The sequence below is a fragment of the Neolamprologus brichardi genome, chromosome 3, assembly GCF_056152115.1.
Source record: "Neolamprologus brichardi isolate AB-2024 chromosome 3, ASM5615211v1, whole genome shotgun sequence".
Classification (NCBI taxonomy): domain Eukaryota; kingdom Metazoa; phylum Chordata; class Actinopteri; order Cichliformes; family Cichlidae; genus Neolamprologus; species Neolamprologus brichardi.
Window position 1 is genome coordinate 45,236,686 of NC_142106.1, and position 18,730 is coordinate 45,255,415.

Genomic DNA, 18,730 nt, shown 5'->3' on the forward strand with positions numbered 1-18,730 from the left:
CCTTTGCTGTGAGGACCAGGCTTGGTAAAGACTGATTGGTGCAACTGTTTCCTGTAAACTAAAGCCCTAATTCACCAACTCATTTCCCTACACCAGGGGCAGGCAACTCCAGGCCTTGAGTGCCGGTGTCCTGGAGGTTTTAGATGTGTCCATGATCCATCACAGCTGATTTAAAGGGCTAAATGACTCCTCAACATGTCTTGAAGTTCTCCAGAAGCCTGGTAATGAACTAATCATTTGATTCAGGTGTGTTAACCCAGGGTGGGATCTAAAACCTGCAGGACACCGGCACTCGAGGCCTGGAGTTGCCTACCCCTGCCCTACACACAACGCTAACAGACTGCAAAAACTTTAAACTGTTAACCCCGAAAACGGGGTCACTTAAAAAGTGCTTCTATAAGTAGAATGAGTTCATTGCAGATTTTGCACTTTGACACCATGAATGTGTTTTGGCCATACTTAACCATCATATCAGATGACACTGACAGGCACATGTCCCAGCTAACTTACTGACAACGCCATCATCCTTACCCTAGATGCAATGCAAACAGTCAATGAATATGTCACTCTGCAGTGCTGAACAGGATATAGAAGAACTAACCACACAGCTATTTTAAGTGTGCTGCAGTAGCCAGAGTAAGTTTTGCTTCCCCTGTGTTTACTTCATAATTACTCCCCTCTCTTTTCATCTCCTTTTGTGTTCAGTGAGAGCCAACAGATTCAAACCACAGAGAGGTAAACGAGGGGGAAAACTGAGAGGACCGCTACGATGGAGTCCATATTATCGGAACAGTCTGCCACTGTGGACGAGCTGGTGGAAGCCTGCATCAAAGCCTTTGGTTGGTTATTTAAGTATTATTTCTTTTATATGAATTATTCATCTGCTTGTAAAGGGAGGCAGTAGAATAAAAAACACAAGCACAAATTGAACATGCTGAGGTATCTTCTTAATGACAGGTGACTCCCTGTTTTTCCTCATAGATGAGAAGGGCACTTTGAAGGATGCATCCTTGGTCCGCATGTTCCTCATGATGCACCCTTGGTATATCCCTTCAGCTGACCTGGCCAAGAAGCTCGTGCTCAAGTATCCTTCACCTCTGAGTGTTCTTACATCAGTGACAAATGTTATGTGTTTTTTTGCTTAGTGTTTTTCTAAGAATCTGCCTATGAATATATCTTTTTTCACACATAATGCGCAGAGCAATGGAAATAGTGCCAGACTTTGTTCCCCTTCTAAATCTGTGAAGTCTAAATGAGATTTTTGAAGAAGTTGTTGTAGTGTTGCGAGGAGCAGCTCGGTTGCACCTTGACTTCAGCATCAGATCTCAAGAGGATGGCTGCACCGATGAGCGCCGAACGAAAATATGCCACCTCTTCAAGTAACAAACCATCTTTTCTGACTTCTGCTCGTCTCGTTGCCTTTTCCTAAGAGATCTTTGATCTTTCCAAGTGTCATTTCCATTTATCCATTTATCCTTTCTAGTTTTTCCTTTGTAGCCATGTGCTCCAATTAGGTGCTTTGTTTCATCAAATACCAAAACTATAATGCTATTTTAAATTATGAGTTGACCACAGCCCAGTCCTTTCAGTGTATGCCATCACGTTCATCTCTCTCTCTCTCCCTTTATTCTTTCTTCCAGGTACTGGATTTCTGAGTTTCCCGCAGAGTTCAATCTGAACCCGGAGCTGGCAGACCAGATCAAAGACTATAAAGACCTCTTGACCACTGAGGGCAATGAGAGGCAGAGTCAGCTCATTGACTTGGACAGTGTGTGAGTGAATAGGCCGCTGAATGCTGCGTTTGAATGAGTGTCCCCATCTGCCGATGTTTATGTCAGCAAGCCCTTTATTGCCTGTTATTTGAAATTGCTGAGCTGTGCTATGCAGGGCCAGTGACCTGTCCTTTTCTGAGAAATGCCACTTCTATATGGCTCCGCTTTCTTTTATTGCTCCAAGGAAATGAATTTGTGGAGCTGATTTGATTTCTATGCCGGAATATCTTAGAATAAGCAGGGGAATAGTCTTCTAAAAATAACTTCTACAGCAATAGTTGGAGAGTTGTAGTTCAGTCTACAAATATGAGGTTTCTCAGGGCTTTTTATATTGTAGACACAATGTACTATCATCATTTTCTCATCGTAGTTTTTCCTTTTTTTCCCCCAAACAGCCCTTAAAGGCCAGCTCTAACTTTTGCAGCGGCTATAAAAGTGATCCTTATGTAGTTTTTTATGGTGCAGTTCCAAAAGATCTTAAAAGAGACAACTGTGCGATTTCTCCCCTCTCAGGCCGTCGTATAAATGGAAGCGGCAGGTGACCCAGCGTGTCCCATCTGTGTCCAAAAAGAGGAAAATGTCCCTGCTGTTTGATCACCTCGACTCCTGTGAACTGGCTGAACACCTGACCTATCTGGAATACAAATCCTTCTGCAAGATCCTGGTCAGTGTGACCATGTCTCTGGTTTTGTTTTTACTGTGATGTTTACAGCTCTTAAATTCTCAAGTAACTCTGCGTTTACATGATTCAAGGCTCACTGCAGTTGCTAAGCAATAGTTGTTAAAATCAACTTTAACTGGGCAGTAATTATATTTAGTGTCTGGAAATAGTGTTCAATTTGAGCGCTATTTCAGGAGGCAAAAGAAATGACTGGGTCTGTGCAGAATTAAACGCTTGAGGATTTTTTTTTGTTGATAATTTATTCCAGTGGGATGATGCTCGTGGCACAGTAGGGACAGTGGTAATGGCGTTTCTTTTGTCTTTGTCTTCATGGCTCTGCTAAAATAGAGTTTTGCCTAAAAGGAAACAAAAAATCGAATTAATGAGGATCTAACGACGAGTACAGCTGTAATTACACAATATTATTTGTCTGCATTTGACTGATTACAGACAGTTAATATAATAATATAATTTCATAAACCAGGCTTGCTGTTTCCCATAGATTGTATTAGACAGACGTAATGGCGTCATCCAGTGTTTGTGGGGCTAATCGGACTGATACAGCATTAGATGCTCATGTGATAGGAAGTTGTCAATACCTTAATTATTTTCTGTCTCGTGGCAATTTTAATCCAAATTTGACTTGGACAGCTCTGTTAGACACTTGAAACTAACAAATCAGACCATAAATGAATCGGGAAAGGATCTGCTGAGGTTATAAATCGGGTAAGAAATGAGGTTATGTCCTCAGAGTCTATACTGTATAATATTTCTTTTTGGAAACAGATGAGTCTCCGCCTGCTTTGAGTATTAGAAATAATGCAGGCTTACGGTACTTTTCATTTCAGACTGTGTCTGTATCTGTCGGGTTACGCTGTGTGCAGGCAGCAATGGTAGACCCAAAGTGCAGACTCCAGAGACAGAAAGTAACTCAAAACAGCTTTAATTGCTAAACTCAAAAAAGTAACAAAACTGAGTATCCAAAATAAACTTACATGGACAGACAGAACACACAGCAAGATGAGGGTAGACCACGACACAGACACAGAGAAACACAGGGCTTAAATACACAGGGGGAGCAATCAGGGAATGGCTAACAGGAGGGAAACACAGCTGGGGCAAATCAGGCCTAACGAGACAAAGGAAGCAAAACCAAACCATATACATGAGACACGGACTTTCAAAGTAAAACAGAAAACATAACACAGACTGAACTAAAGACACTCGCTGTGTCCCAATTTAGGGTCTGCACGCTTGAAGTACGCGCACTACGCGTACTACGTACGGCGCGTACTATAAGTACGAGAAGTGCGGAAGTGAGAGGCTTGTGAAATGGGACGGTCTAGCCCTTCGTTCAGGTTGCCTAGCAACCATGATACTAACCGCGAGAAACGTTACATACAGCTTTGTTTGACAGAAATGAAGGAGAAAAATGTTTTGTCATGACATCACTTTGATTAGTTGAGTATCTGAGGCTGAGACCACGGGACTGTAAAACATGATTGTTGGGCTTCATTTCTGTACTGAACAGTTTTTTCAAGAGTAGTTAGTAAATAACAATTAGCTAATGTTGTTCATGAGACTAAAATCATCTCACTGTGGTAATGTAAATATAATATGGCCAATATTATAGTATTGTCAGATTATTATGAGATTATTATGAGATTATATATATTTATATATATGGCTTTAAAACCAAGTTAACGCTGTAAGTACAAACATCACTAATGTCACACAACTTTGCCACCATGTAGCCAACAGCAATGTTTTAATGTTCTTCATTATTAAACATTCGCACATGAATAAGTGACGTCATATTCAGTACTTACTTTTGACAGTTCACTTTTCGGCCGCTCCCTTCTGCCGTATTTTGCGGCAAAATTATCCACACCCACCGCCGCGCTATGAATTGTGGGATATATGGGACCACGAAGCGTGCACCGGACCATGCTTGATATTTGGGGAAATCGACGGCGCATTTGGAGTATGCATTTGAAGTGCACTTTGAATTGGGACAGCCGTCGTCGCGTGGCGGTGACGTAATCGCACTTGAAATGCGTACTTCAAGCGTGCAGACCCTGAATTGGGACACAGCAACAGACTCACATGCAGGCACTGCAACAGAGGGAACAGAGACATGGGACCAGGGCAGACAGACATTGACTGGACACAGGGATATAGCAACTAAGGATTACACAGAGACCTGAACTTGACAAGGGGATACAGCTGACAGGGGAGACAGAGCAACTAGAGAAGACAGAGACATAAACCATAAGACAGAACTCAAAGAAACCAAAGACTAGAAAGGATAAATAATATAATAACCTCAAAAACCCTGGGTCAACGACCCAGGCATCCGAACAGTATTTTGTATCCAGTCTTGTTATTCCATTGTTTAAAGTTCTGTGCTCAGCTAAGCTAACCAACTGCATATCCAGGTAGGGCTGCTCGATTATGGCAAAAATGATAATCACGATTATTTTCACTGAAATTGAGATCTCGATTATTTGACAATAACAATGTATTGAATAATGACTTTAAAGATTGTCAAAAAATAATATAAAATAGTGTGCAAATACTGATTACAGTGCAAATGTTTGCAATATAAAAATAAATGAAAAATGTAAACATCTATGTTTAGTGAACTTTGCAGTGTTGCTCTGTGACACTGTAGCAAAGTTTACACACTATGTCTACTTGATCCACGTCTGACTCCGCGAACCCATAATGTTTCCACACCACTGAAGTTTTTTTTTACCTCTCTTTTCAACCAACAGCAGTCACTCTCCTCTCAAAATAACTTCTGCTTAGCTTTCCGAGCTTCCCTCGGGTCCTCTTGATTGTTCTGACACGTGTTCGAAATGCAGAGAGGCGCGCTCGATTTGTGACACGGAGCAGCGCGAGAGTAAAGCACGAGGGAGGGGCTAATAATCGGCTCAGTCATTTCTAATGATCGTTGAAAGCCCAGATCGTAATCGTGATTAAAATTCGATTAATTGAGCAGCCCTATATCCAGGTTTACTGTATGGACATAAGAGACTGTCTACAATCAAGAGGAATATATACAAAACAAGAGAAAGGCCTTTGCATATATGTTTGTTGTCAGGCATTTTCTAATATCCAGAATTGCTGTGGGATGTGAATATGATGTACTGTAATTTAAATAGATAAAGGCTTTCAATGCTTTACTTCTCCTTCTAGTTTCAGGACTACCACAGCTTTGTGATGCATGGCTGCACGGTGGATAACCCCATCTTAGAGCGCTTCATCACGCTCTTTAACAGCGTCTCACAATGGATCCAGCTTATGGTGCTCAGCAAGCCCACCGCCCCGCAGAGAGCTGCTGTTATCTCCCATTTCATCCGAGTGGCACAGGTCTGTCTGCAGGGTCTGTTACAATCGGGAAAGCTTGGCGGTTCTGGGTTCATGGATAGAGAGTTTTAGTGGGTGATTGTTGGGGGCTGAGAGAAAAAAGCAGGAAAGGTGATTTAGAAGCAACTGTGAAAACCAGGAGGAGCAGAGAGAAGTGGAAAAGTCACCGAGGATCTCTTATGACTTGCAAACAAATGCAAAATATACTAGGATTTCCCATTAGCAGCACAACTGTGTGGAAAAAGGGAACATTAATTCAAAAAAGGCATTGGAGGTATTAGCATTAGCATCCCTGCTCAGTGAGATAATGCTGCTGCCAATTTTGCATCTTTTAAAAATAAAGGAGATCTTTGGGCTCAGTTCTAGCTATCTATGTTTTTTTTTGTTCCTGTAGTTTACCAGAGTAGTTCTCTGTGACTCACAGTATCAAATAATCCTTACTTATCTCACGCTGAGTCTTGGTGCAGTCCATGACTTCATCCACCGTCTGAAACAAGCTTCAGTCAGCTTACTTCTGACTGGCTGACCCCTGGAAACAGCGGGTGGGCTTCTGTGATGCAAAAAGAGCATCACAGAAGCCAACATGACCATATTACAAATATCCTCTCATATTTACATCACACAGAGTAGAAAAAATTGCAGCAGAGCTTTTAGCATAAAGCTTGACCTGTTGCCCTACAGTCATGCCTTGAGTTTAGGGGGTTTCAGGAAAATCTGATATTTATGGTAATGGTGATATTTAAAAATGAAATATTAATTTTGCACATATGCTACAGACAACTGATTTTTCTTTCTGTTTACCTTTGTACAGTTATGCTTACAGATTCTCTTACCACCTCCATAAACTTGTATTTTGAACATTTTTCATTTGCCAAAAAAGACAACAGACACACAAAAAAGTTGTAGATACACTTGACTGACAGAATTATTGCAATTATTTCTTTTTTTAAAATTGCTTTTCTATAGATGCCTCATTAATATTATTATGATGTTTTGTAGTGGACTGCCAGCTAGCTGCCCTGTATGGTTTTCCAACCATATGTCTGGAGACTGTCGTCCTTTCACTACAGACGCATGTCTTTAAGTGGCACCCAGGGCTTCTCTGTAATTGATTTCAGTTCAGCTTGATGTTATCGCTTGGTTCGGTCTGCCAGATGGGCTGAGTTTTCCCTCTACGCGACAACTCAGTCATCTAAGCCGTTAAGAGGAAGCTTCAGTCAGCCATAGAAAGCGCAGAAAAAGAATTTTCATCTTAATAGCCTGCAGTGCTCTGTGAATGCATGCTCATTACTTACTGCAAGTCTAGTGTGGGTTTGTTTTCATCTTTATGAGTCGCTTAGGTCTACTCCCGTTCTCCATTTATTTCATCTTCAGCAAAACACATGCTAGACGCACATAATGTGCTCTGTTGGGGTACGCCAGCAATCTAACACCTCTGCAGGGTTCTTATCAGGGGAAGCCCAGCAGAGCTCTCCCAAGTGTTTCAAACTGAACACTTAAGGTTGAGCTAGATACTTTAGAGGTGAGGACAGGATGAACAACTAAAGTTCGGGTGTGCAGAAGGTGGATAATGAGCTCTTTCTGTGCAGCCCGATCCAAAGATCGCCATCGAACAGCGGTGTCTATTGGCCAGTCAGCCTGCCATTCTGTTTCTCAAAAAGCAGTACGCAGAACATTAGCATAACTAGACCCATTCAACTGGTCACATGATGTTCTGTGCACCAATTAAACTCTTTTATTTGTCAGTGGTTTAATTTGGATTGATACTAATAAAAAATTATTGCAATAATTGCAATTGAAACAGCCTTCCAGCTGCTAGGTGGATATTCTCGTTTGTTATGAGATCCTCCGTAATGACGGTGGTGATCCCCACACTGCTGACTCACTGCCATCACCAGAGAACTCTTTGTTCTTCAGTTATGCCATTAGGCTTCATTTTATTTTTGCTGGCTGTTAGATAATGCAATTATACTTACTTTGCTCAAATGTATACACATTCAGAATACTAGTGTGTATATAAAGCTAGATTAATCAAAACTGACATCACCCAGATGTCAAGTTGAGCTAGTGGAATTACAGGAGGTGAAACACAGCACAGACTGAGTATCTCCAACTACAAGTGCTAACACACCTGTTAATCAAAGTATCCACAAGCCCAGCTGTCAGTCTTAACAGAAGCTGTTCACCCTCCTTACAGTTATTATGATGGGGAAATGATTTGCAGAGGTTAAAACAGTTCTCTGTCCCAGGCTCTGTAAAGTCTGACTTTTAGAGCCAGCTTCAAGTGGCCATTATAGGAACTGCAGTGTTTCACATTTCCCGTTTGCTTCATTTTTCATCCCTGGAAATTGCTGCTCGATTCTGATTTTACTGTCAAAGGACCGCTGTGCCTAAGAACATCCTCACATACAAAGATGGCCCAGTTTCAACCAGAGCAGATAACCATGGTAACATGAGCGGCACAGCTAACCCTGTTTGGTGAAGGTTAATTTGTGGCTCTATTAAGTAGAATGAATTCATGAATACAGAACTTCAGCTGATCTGTGCAGACATTTTAATGAAGCCAATGCTTAGTGTTAAATTCCCTTTTTTTTGGTCCTCTTAGGATGATTGTGCATGGCTGTCTATGCAGTTAATGATTAAAACCAAAGTAACTATCTTTCCCATGAAACACCTTACACCAACTTCTTTCTATTCAGACTCTGGGGCAGTGCCGTGAATGAAGCCAGTTTGCAAACATGTGTCCAATGCATCAGCAAAGCTTAACACAATCTAGTTCCTCACTTGAATGTACAGAGCCGTGAAAAAAGCGAGACCAAAAAGAACACAGAGGCCAATTTCTCACTTATCTAAACCTCCCCTAAATCAACCAACTAACCAAAGAAAAAAACCTGAAAAACATCTTGATTATCCCAAAGATTTTTGGGAGAATATTCTGTGGACTGACAAGACAAAATTTGAACCTTTTGGAAGAGTCAAATGTATTAGGCTATCAGTTTGTGCACTGAAGCTCAAGCACACTTTGTGCAGGATTATGCAGGACTGAAACAAACCTTCCAGCACTTAAATTCGATTAAGATGCTTTGCATGACCTTAAATGGCAATTTATGCCCCAAAGTCCTCCAATAAGGCTCAATTAAATAAAGTCTACAAAGAAGAGTGGGCCAAAATTAGAGCATACACATCTGAGAAGATCAAACCCTCCACAAACTTTCCTCATTCATTTTCCGCCCATTTAAATTGCCACCAACTTTGATATTCTCTGATGCATCCCAGGGCAAACACATGCTGGCTTCAGATGTATTCAGAGGCAGCACAGGAGGCAGTCTTATTGCACTTGACATTTCCTAAAGCTTCCCTCTGCTGGTTGTGTCCCATTTCGGCATCCTACTGGGAGCCCATCACAAATGACTCATGCTCATTAGTGTTTTTTTCTCTCAACTGCACACTTGCATTAAAAATTCAATTGTAAACGTGGCTGCCTTCAGTTTATTGCACATTGTGTTCTTTGTGAATGCTCCACCTGCGTTTGATAAGCATCACCAATCCACTGTGTGCTAACTCTTAGGTGACAGGGAAAGTTGTGGCATGTTGACAGTGAAACCTTTCCCAGGCATCACTGATGAACACATGTATGCGTGGTGCAGCTACACTCTGCAGATGATGGCCTGCTTTCCATACTGCTTTGCAAATTGATTCTAAAGGTTGTTTGAGCTGAATCAAATGATCCCCTCTGGCAGCCCTCCCACGCAGCAGCGACCTCATTGATTTTCACTGAGATGCCAGCAGTCTGAAGGGCAGCGAGCAGCCCCACAGAGCGCCATTCACAAAGAGTTAGCCTAACTTTGACATAGACAGGTTAGAGCATTCACTAAATTCTCGGTATTCAGATTATGTGTGGATGTGTATTTGGCCTGCTAAACTCTTCCAGTATCTAACCCAGAAGTCTCTTCACCCTGTAACCATTTATTTCCATAGCTGCATCTTTCTGACTGCCTGTAAGTCTTTTTTCCTAACTTATACCACCCTTCTTTATCTTTTTCTCTCTCCGCCTTAAAAAAAAAATTTGGCCAGCTTGCTCTTGGCAGTGTCTTGCACATTCATAAAATATCTCTTCTTTCACCCTCACTCCTAATATTTCTTCCTCCTCCGTTCACAGAAGCTGCTACAGTTGCAGAACTTCAATACACTCATGGCGGTTGTGGGCGGCCTCAGCAACAGCTCCATCTCTCGTCTCAAAGACACGCAGGCCCACATCAGTGCAGAGACCAACAAGGTGCAGTAGCTGCAGCCATCTGTCTTCTATTTCTGGCAACCGCAACCAGGCGCTACCAGACAAATTCAATGTTCGCTGCATGTCTGTGCGCTGAGCTAATAAGTGATAATGCTTCCTGATTGAGTATTCAGCATCTTCTGTGTAAGCGGTACCAAGCTCCCTGTCTGTGCCCATTACTCCTACACAGTGTCTTTTTAGAACTATGAATTTGAGCCACATGACTAGAAAGTTAAACGCAACAGTTGGGCGAGTTACAGTTATGTAAGTCCATCTGGAGCAAAGTTTTCGACAACATTTGTGATGCTTCCAAATCAATCTTTTCTGAGACAGGCGTTCTCTTTTCTGCTCCTCAAACCTATATTCCTTTCACTCTACGACAGGTTTTTAACAACTTAATTGAACTGGTGACATCATGTGGCAACTACAGTCAGTACCGCAAGCGTTTTTCTGAATGCTCCGGCTTCCGATTCCCAATTCTTGGCGTGCACCTGAAAGACCTGATAGCCGTGCATGTGGCACTGCCAGACTGGGCCGACAAAGAGAAGACACGAGTCAACCTGGCAAAAACCCAGCAGCTGTACGCTATCCTTCAAGAGCTGGCGCTCATCCAGGCCACGCCACCTAACGTCGATGCCAACACAGACCTGCTCAACTTACTTACAGTGGGTATAAAGTTTGTTCCGAGTCCAAGAGAAATGTTTGGCTTCAATTACCTACCTCTGCTGAAAGCAGTTAAAGGGGTAATAAGAGACAAATCAGGTCCCGAATCAAGTCATGATGAAGTGGCATTTGTTTGTCAACCAGACGGCTGTGAGGAGGTAGTAGGAGGAAGCATTTTATTTCCAGCCAGTGAAGCAGGCAGTCTGTTTGACTTTGTTCTGCTGTGATTCGACTGGCTCGTGGTCAGACAGACTGTTGTAGCCAGCTGGGACAAAATCTGTGCACAGACAAAAGTCAGAGATCATGTGTAGAGGAAAAGATTCAAAACATGAACCTTCAATCACAAAGCAAATGGGATTTACAGATGTGGTCCACAGTGGGATAACAGAGAAATGGTTACTAAGTGTTTGATTGGAAATGCACTGCAAACGAAAAGCAAGATGAAGCAGAAGCGAGACAAACTGGGTTACTTACATTTGCACTTACATGATGTTGTACAGCCGTACAGGCGGGAGAAGAAATAAATGTGTCACAGGCTGAGCAAAAATCACAAAACTAAATGGGTAAAAAAGAAAAAGACATCGTACATTAGCTTTAATGCTAACGTTTGGGTGCAGAGAACATTAAAGAGGGCATTTAAGTCAGCATTGTTGTTTTCACTTTCGTAACACTGCTAGCCCAGTTCCACTGTTTAAAGTGACTCATTGTTCTTTATCGGGGACAGAGAGTTGTAACCCCTGCAGCATCGTTTTCACTGAACTTTAAGTTGTTAACCTGCACTGAAACCTCATGTCTATTCCTTTAGACTAAAAAGCTTTCCCTGTCAGGTTGCTTTAGCTTTGAAAGTACCCAAGGGGATCTCAGTAGCAGCAGTCTCTTCTTTGAAATCTGAACAGTTTTTCAAGAAAGCCCTTTTCCTAAGAGATCACTGTACTAATAGCTCAGCTGTATTTATTCCTTTACTGAGGGAAGAACTGAGGAGGAGGCATGCGTTCACTGCTGTTTGTTGTCATGTGTATTGCTGTACTTGCCAGCAAGATGATACAAAGGCTTAAATAAAACTTAGTGAAGAGGTGAAGCTTGGGTAAAAAGAAACAACAAAGACCTTTGTGTTAAGGCCTGCTTAGGATCAGTTAATTAAAATTGTAACATAGTGACATTGTGACATGACTTGTAGTTTGAACCTCAAATTCATACGATTCTTACTTGGTTATTTAGATCAACAGAAATACAGTGGCGGAATTAATTGTTTGAACCAATGCTGAATTTTTCAGTTTGAGGTCTGGAGACTATATTTTGGGTCACTGTCATGCCGGAAGACCCATTCACAACCCATCTTCACCCATCCACAACCTTTCTCATGATCATCCTCACCCCGTGAGGCATGATCTTGCAGATCAAAGGCGACTGATGGTAATTTTATTTCTTCCATTTCTGAGAAATCGCACCAACAGCTTTTCCCTTCCCACAAAGCTTCTTGCTGATGGTCTTCTGGCCCATTCCAACCATGTGCAGGGCTACAATCATGTCCCTGATGTTCTTTGACAGATCTTTGGTCTGGCCTATGTTGGCTGGAATGGAAGAAATTGACTCTGTGGACAGGTTTGCTTTATAGGGCTGCTCAATTAATCGAATTTTAATCTCGATTACGATCTGGGCTTTCAATGATCATTAAAAATGACTGAGCCCATTATTAGCCCCTCCCTCGTGCTTTACTCTCGCGCTGCTCCGTGTGGCAAATCGAGCGCACCTCTCTGCATTTTGAACACGTGTCACAACAATTAAGAGCAGCGGTCCCCAACCTTTTTTGCGCCACGGACTGCTTTATGCCCGACAATATTTTCACGGACCGGCCTTTAAGGTGTCGCGGATAAATACAACAAAATAAAACTAGTACCGGTACCGAAAAAAAGAAAATTTATTCATAACACACATTAAAAGACCAAGGAAAACCGAGTAAACGATAAAAGCGATAACAAAATAACGCTGAAAACCAATAAAAACCCTGAAAACCATACATTTCACACCTGAGCCTCAACTCTCTCGGCCGTTACCAAACGACTCACGGACCGGTACCGGTCCGAGGCCCGGGGGTTGGGGACCGCTGATTAAGAGGACCCGAGGGAAGCTCGGAAAGCTAAGCAGAAGTTATTTGGACAGGAGAGTGACTGCCGTTGGTTGAAAAGAGGTAAAAAAAACTTCAGTGGTGTGGAAACATTATGGGTTCGCGGAGTCAGACGTGGATCAAGTAGACATAGTGTGTAAACTTTGCTACAGTGTCGTAGCTGCACCACAGAGCAACACTGCAAAGTTCACTAAACATAGATGTTTACATTCATTTATTTTTTATATTGCAAACATTTGCACTGTTATCAGTATTTGCACACTATTTTATATTATTTTTTGACAATCTTTAAAGTCATTATTCAATACATTGTTATTGTTAAATAAATATCGTCAAATAATCGAGATCTCAATTTCAGTGAAAATAATCGTTTATAATAATCATTAATTAATTAATTCATTAATAATCATTTTTGCCATAATCGAGCAGCCCTAGTGCTTTATACACATAACTAGTTGAGACCAGGAGCAATTCATTTGGACTGGGCTGTTTTGTAGTTTTACAATAATAAAGACAAAAAAAAGTGAAAGTAAAAAGTATACACCTCCCCACCAGGCTAATGCAAGACTGTAACCAATGTTACCATGGTGCCAGTCAGCGACATCTGCTTTGACTAGTGGCACTCGGCAACAACAAAAGGAAGTGGCTCATAATTTGTGGTTTGACAAACATTTTGATAGAGAGAGAAATGAGAGGGTAAAGGGTTTTTAGAGAGCACAGTAGCACACAGGAAATATACAGCAGTGAGGATATCATCAGCTGTTTTTATTTACCCAGGGAAAACAGACTAAACTGCTTTGCATTCAGCCCAAAATATAACTGGAATTTAAACAAAAGGCAATGTTTTGGATTTACCTCAACGACTAAATAAGTCAGTATAAAGAAATATATTTTAAGCGAATATTTTACTACACGTCCACTTGAAATAAAGTGGATGTACTGTAAAATCATGTAACAGTGAGTGAGAATGATACCTTAATTGTTGCTACGTGCTCTTTAGTTTGAAAGCTGAGGTGGTAGTGGCATTTTACAACTTCACAACCCAGTATGTGTGTGTATGTCAATATTTTTGGCAGATGCAGACAGGAATCTCCTGAATTTGAGCGCTTTCTGAATTTAAACAATCCTAGGAGATCAATTACTGGTAGCAGGTGTTGCTGTGAGATTGCAGCTGGTTTCTTGTTTTTTTCTCCCGTGAAAATAAAAGAAAATAACTTGACAGCTTCTGGAGCTGAGAGGCAAGAGAAAAAGCTGGACAGAGTCAATATCCAATTATCTTATGCCAGTGCTTATTGGAGGTGATCTAGCATGAGGCTAGATCTAGCAGGCCTCATGATCTAGCATGAGGCCTGCTGGGTTTGCAGCGATAAGATGGAAAGCAAGTCAATAACTCGTTCAAAATAATGAAAAGGGGAAGGCATGCTTTATTTTAGACAGGTAAAATAAGCAAACCACGCAGGTTATTTTTCTCTTCAGTTTTTCAAATGTACTTGCTGCAGCTTTGCAACTGAACCTTTTCCCTGAAATGTCTGAAATTCTTCGAAATGACACGGTTCAATAAAAAGAAAATAATTTAGCAATTTTGTCCCGGCTGACTAAAACACAAGACACACAAGTACAGCGAGAGAGTAGGACTTAAGGAAAACAAAAGTGTACGAGGCCAAGCGTGGATGCAGCAGACGAGTACGTGCAGCAGCAGACCTAAATGTGTTAACCATAGACCGTATATGCCACATGTCTATGGTGTTTACAAGTGCAAAAAATAGATGCTGCTCTCTCACTTGTTGCTATAATGGCTGTGTACGCAAGAGATGACTCTGCTTAACAGGTCCTCTGAGAAACATGTTTCTGTGTGGAAGGGTCTGAATACATTTATATTCAACAAATTGTTGTTATGAGATGCCTGGATTTAGGTGTTTGGATTATTGCTATTGTTTTAAATTTTCACAGTATAAAGTAATTAAGCTTATATATTGTCTTTAAACTTACAAATTAACAGATGCATATAGATCCATGTTTATTGACTATCCTCAGCTTTAAACTACATCTGACAGTAAGTCAGTTAATGGAGCTACTTCAAATGGTAAATGGACTGATTCTTATATAGCGCTTTTCTACTCTCCCGGAGTACTCAAAGCGCTCTATACAACATGCCTCATTCACCCAATCACACCCATTCTCACAAGCACTTTATCTATACTTAGTGCTTTCTAACGACATTCATACACATTCATACTCCGATGGACGCATCGGAGAGCAAGTTGGGGTTAGTATCTTGCCCAAGGATACTTGACATGCAGACTGGAGGAGCCAGGGATCGAACCACCGACCTTCCGATCAGTAGGTGACCTGCTCTACCTCCTGAGCTACAGCCACCCAAGCCACTTCAGCTGACATCATGTGACTTTAGAGTTAACACAAGTCAAGTGATGACAACCTTTGCCTCCATTAAAGAATCCAATATTATATTGCACCATACAAGAAACTGGATCAATGTCCGATAAATAAAACTTTTCAGTGTGCGTATGTGGGCAGTTATTAGCAAAAGATTGCAATAAATGGTGTACCCTCAGACAACTTGGCAATATATTTTTCAGAACGAAAGCATGCACTTACTATATATCACTATATATAGCAGGTGACAAGTGTTCTGAAATGGTTTGCAGCTGAAATATTTTTATATTGTATAAAGGTGACTTCTTTTCGGTTCTGTCAGCTAGCAACAATAAATGGCTGCAGGCTGCTAAGTGTTGCAGCAAATTGCTAACAGACCAAAGAACCAAAAAGTAAATTTATATAAGCTTTCCAAACTCAAATGTTTGTTCTAAGCTATGATGTTTCTGCACATTAAAGCGAAAGACTTTTGGGTCTTCCCCTCTCTTTACATTTAAATATGTATAGTGCCTTAGCTAACTCCAGTAGCTTGCTAGCACAGTTCACACTTTAATAGCTAACTAGACCAGTGTTGCCAACTTAGCGACTTTGTCGCTATATTTAGCGAGTTTTCAGACCCCCTAGCAATTTTTTTTAGAAAAAAAGTCGCTAAAAAAAAGACGTGAAAGACATTACAAAAACAATAATTGCTAAAAGAAATTTAATTTGTAGTTCTAAATAAATTCTAAATGCATTTAGGACGTTTTTTGCTCACTTTATGTCTCGTCCACGATGTTATTTCTCTCTCCAGCAGCGTAGGTTACAATTACATTAGCATGACCAATTATGCAAATTAGGTGATGACGTCATTTAGCGACTTCTAGCGACTTTTAGGACAACCAATAGCGATTTTCCTTACTGAGGAGTTGGCAACACTGAACTAGACACAGGGTGCTAGCATAAACCCAGTGTTGCCAACTTAGCGACTTTGTCACTATATTTAGCGAGTTTTCAGACCCCCTAGCGACTTTTTTTCTAAAAAAAAGTCGCAAAAAAAAGACGTGAAAGCGCATATCGCTTTTACTCTCAACAAGCAGCGGGTGCTGTAACGCAGTCAGTTCTTCTTTTACTCTTATGCTGTTTTGTGGATCAGGTTTAAAACTACTTATAATCACACACACACAAAGTAACTCCACCAGAGTGCCTATTTCGGGTCACTTTTGCCGGTCCAAGCCCGGGTAAAGGAGCAGGGTTGGAATTGTGACATTACAAAAAACAATAATTGCTAAAAGAAATTTAATTTGTAGTTCTAAATAAATTCTAAATGCATTTAGGACGTTTTTTGCTCACTTTATGTCTCGTCCACAATGTTATTTCTCTCTCCAGCAGCGTAGGTTACAATGACATTAGCATGACCAATTATGCAAATTAGGTGATGACGTCATTTAGCGACTTCTAGCGACTTTTAGGACAACCAATAGCGATTTTCCTTACTGAGGAGTTGGCAACACTGCATAAACCATTGACGTCTAGCAAAGAACTTTTTAGCCTTTAGGTTTTGTAGGACTGATTTGGAAAGTATGAACCAAAATGTTGATCTATAAAAATGGTTAAATCTTTACTTTTGAAGTTTACACAAAAATTATATTTGACATTTTAAAAGTAAAAGTATTCTTATTTGAAATAACCGCTGGTGTTAATACCTGATTTTACCTGATAAATGGAAATTACTTGAATTTTTTCATGCGCCTTTTTCACATTGGCTGTTTGTGCAGGTGTCTCTGGACCAGTACCACACAGAAGAAGAGATCTATCAGATGTCTTTACAGAGGGAACCACGCAAGCCAGTGGTAAGCAGCATGGTGATATACTCATCCCGTGTGTTCCCAGCCCCTCACCTCTCATGCACTAATATTGCTTTTCTACAGACTTGCTATGATAGATAATGGTGATTTCAAGCGTACCTTCTGAACCTCAGAATTGTTACGCTGGAAATCTTTTTCAAAAAGTATTTTCATTCTGATCCACCGAGGTTATTCCTGACTTCTGCCCTGTGTGGCAGCTTTCTTTGCTTCGCTTCTCTGGTTTAATATTGATCTCATGGTCTCTGATTTCTCATCATCTGTAGCAGAACTCCAGCCCTGCCCCCGCACCTGATCCCAAGCCCAGTATGATTGATGAGTGGGCCGTTTCAGTGAAGCCCAGCGCTGACCCCACGATCATCAAGAAACACATAGAGAAGATGGTGGAAGTGAGTTTCTCTGCTCCCTTCATATTCACATCTCTCAGAGCCTGAGAGGTGCTACAAGGATAAGGATAAAAATGAGCTGTACTCACCACCACAACTGTCAGAGATCAAAAGTTCAAAAACTGATACATCTCTAGGCTTTTACCACTAAAATGATTAATTCAAAAACAATAACGCTCACCAGTGCTCTTCATTATCAAACTGCTGGATTATAAAATCATCTTTTAGATAAGATAAGATAAGATAAAACTTTATTAATCCCTCGGGTGGGTTCCTCCGGGAAATTCGGTTTCCCGAATGGCTGTGTGCAGAGGATGCCCAGCATTGTCCATAATGTCCAGCAGTTTTTTTAGTGTCCTTTTCTCTGCCACTGACACCAGAGTGTCCAGCTTCATGCCGACCACAGAGCCAGCCTTCCTGATCAGTTTTTCCAGCCTGGATGAGTCTGCATTAGACTGCATTAGTCTGATCTACTACATTTTATTGGGCTTGTCAAAGATTTAACAAATGTCAGAGTGTATTTTTTTGGTCTTGCTTTCCGATAAGAGCACAAACCATAACTACCATAACTAGGGCGTATGTGTTTTGGTAACTTCTTCCCCACAAATGCACATCTGCAAATGAGTTGCATGACAGATCGACTCTGTCTGTAAAATTCTGTTTCAGCAAATGTTATTTTCCAGATGTGTTAAGTTGGCTGTCAAGTTTAAAGACAATCAACATTATTTAATAAATGTGACCTGTGGGTTTCTCTGCCTTTTAGGGAGGGGAATACTTATACAGTACCTATACTTTTAGGTTGCTCTGAGAGGTGTTATAGGTGTTAGTATCAGAACTGCTAATTTATCAAAACTACACAATAAACAAGTGAAATGCAGATATATGACCAAAGATGGAAAAGAAAAATGTTGTGAAACTTGGTGCAGAGCTCATGCATGGACAAATCTATGGATCTAAATTTTAAATACATAAATGATTGTGTTATTTTTCAGGCAATCACAATAATCACTTTTCCCTAAAACAGCCTAATTACTTGACGTCTTTCTTCTTTTCAGTCCGTCTTCAAGAACTTTGACACAGATGGCGATGGCAATATCTCCAGGGATGAATTTGAAGCAATCAGGAACAACTTTCCATACCTCAGCAAGTTTGGAGAACTGGACAAGAACCAGTGAGAATCTGTAGCTTTATTCATAAGCACTTTATAGACTGAGCCGACTTACAATCTGCTTTCTATGACATT

At 40.9% G+C, this 18,730-nt stretch overlaps 1 protein-coding gene across 3 annotated transcripts in view; it reads left to right on the plus strand.

Annotated features, from left to right (window-relative positions):
* The window catches only part of LOC102786798 (RAS guanyl-releasing protein 2-like), a 43,870-nt gene that overhangs the window by 13,911 nt on the left and 11,229 nt on the right, over positions 1-18,730 (plus strand). For 2 of the 3 annotated variants that reach the window (XM_087837744.1, XM_087837742.1), the window contains exons 2-12: positions 706-839; positions 982-1,084; positions 1,323-1,379; positions 1,641-1,772; positions 2,286-2,436; positions 5,635-5,808; positions 9,965-10,081; positions 10,462-10,743; positions 17,015-17,089; positions 17,368-17,490; positions 18,543-18,658. In XM_087837744.1, coding sequence (XP_087693870.1) covers positions 770-839; positions 982-1,084; positions 1,323-1,379; positions 1,641-1,772; positions 2,286-2,436; positions 5,635-5,808; positions 9,965-10,081; positions 10,462-10,743; positions 17,015-17,089; positions 17,368-17,490; positions 18,543-18,658 — 1,400 coding nt within the window. In that variant the 5' untranslated portion in view covers positions 706-769. The remainder of the gene's footprint in view (positions 1-705; positions 840-981; positions 1,085-1,322; positions 1,380-1,640; positions 1,773-2,285; positions 2,437-5,634; positions 5,809-9,964; positions 10,082-10,461; positions 10,744-17,014; positions 17,090-17,367; positions 17,491-18,542; positions 18,659-18,730) is intronic. The other variant, XM_087837743.1, reaches the window with a different exon arrangement.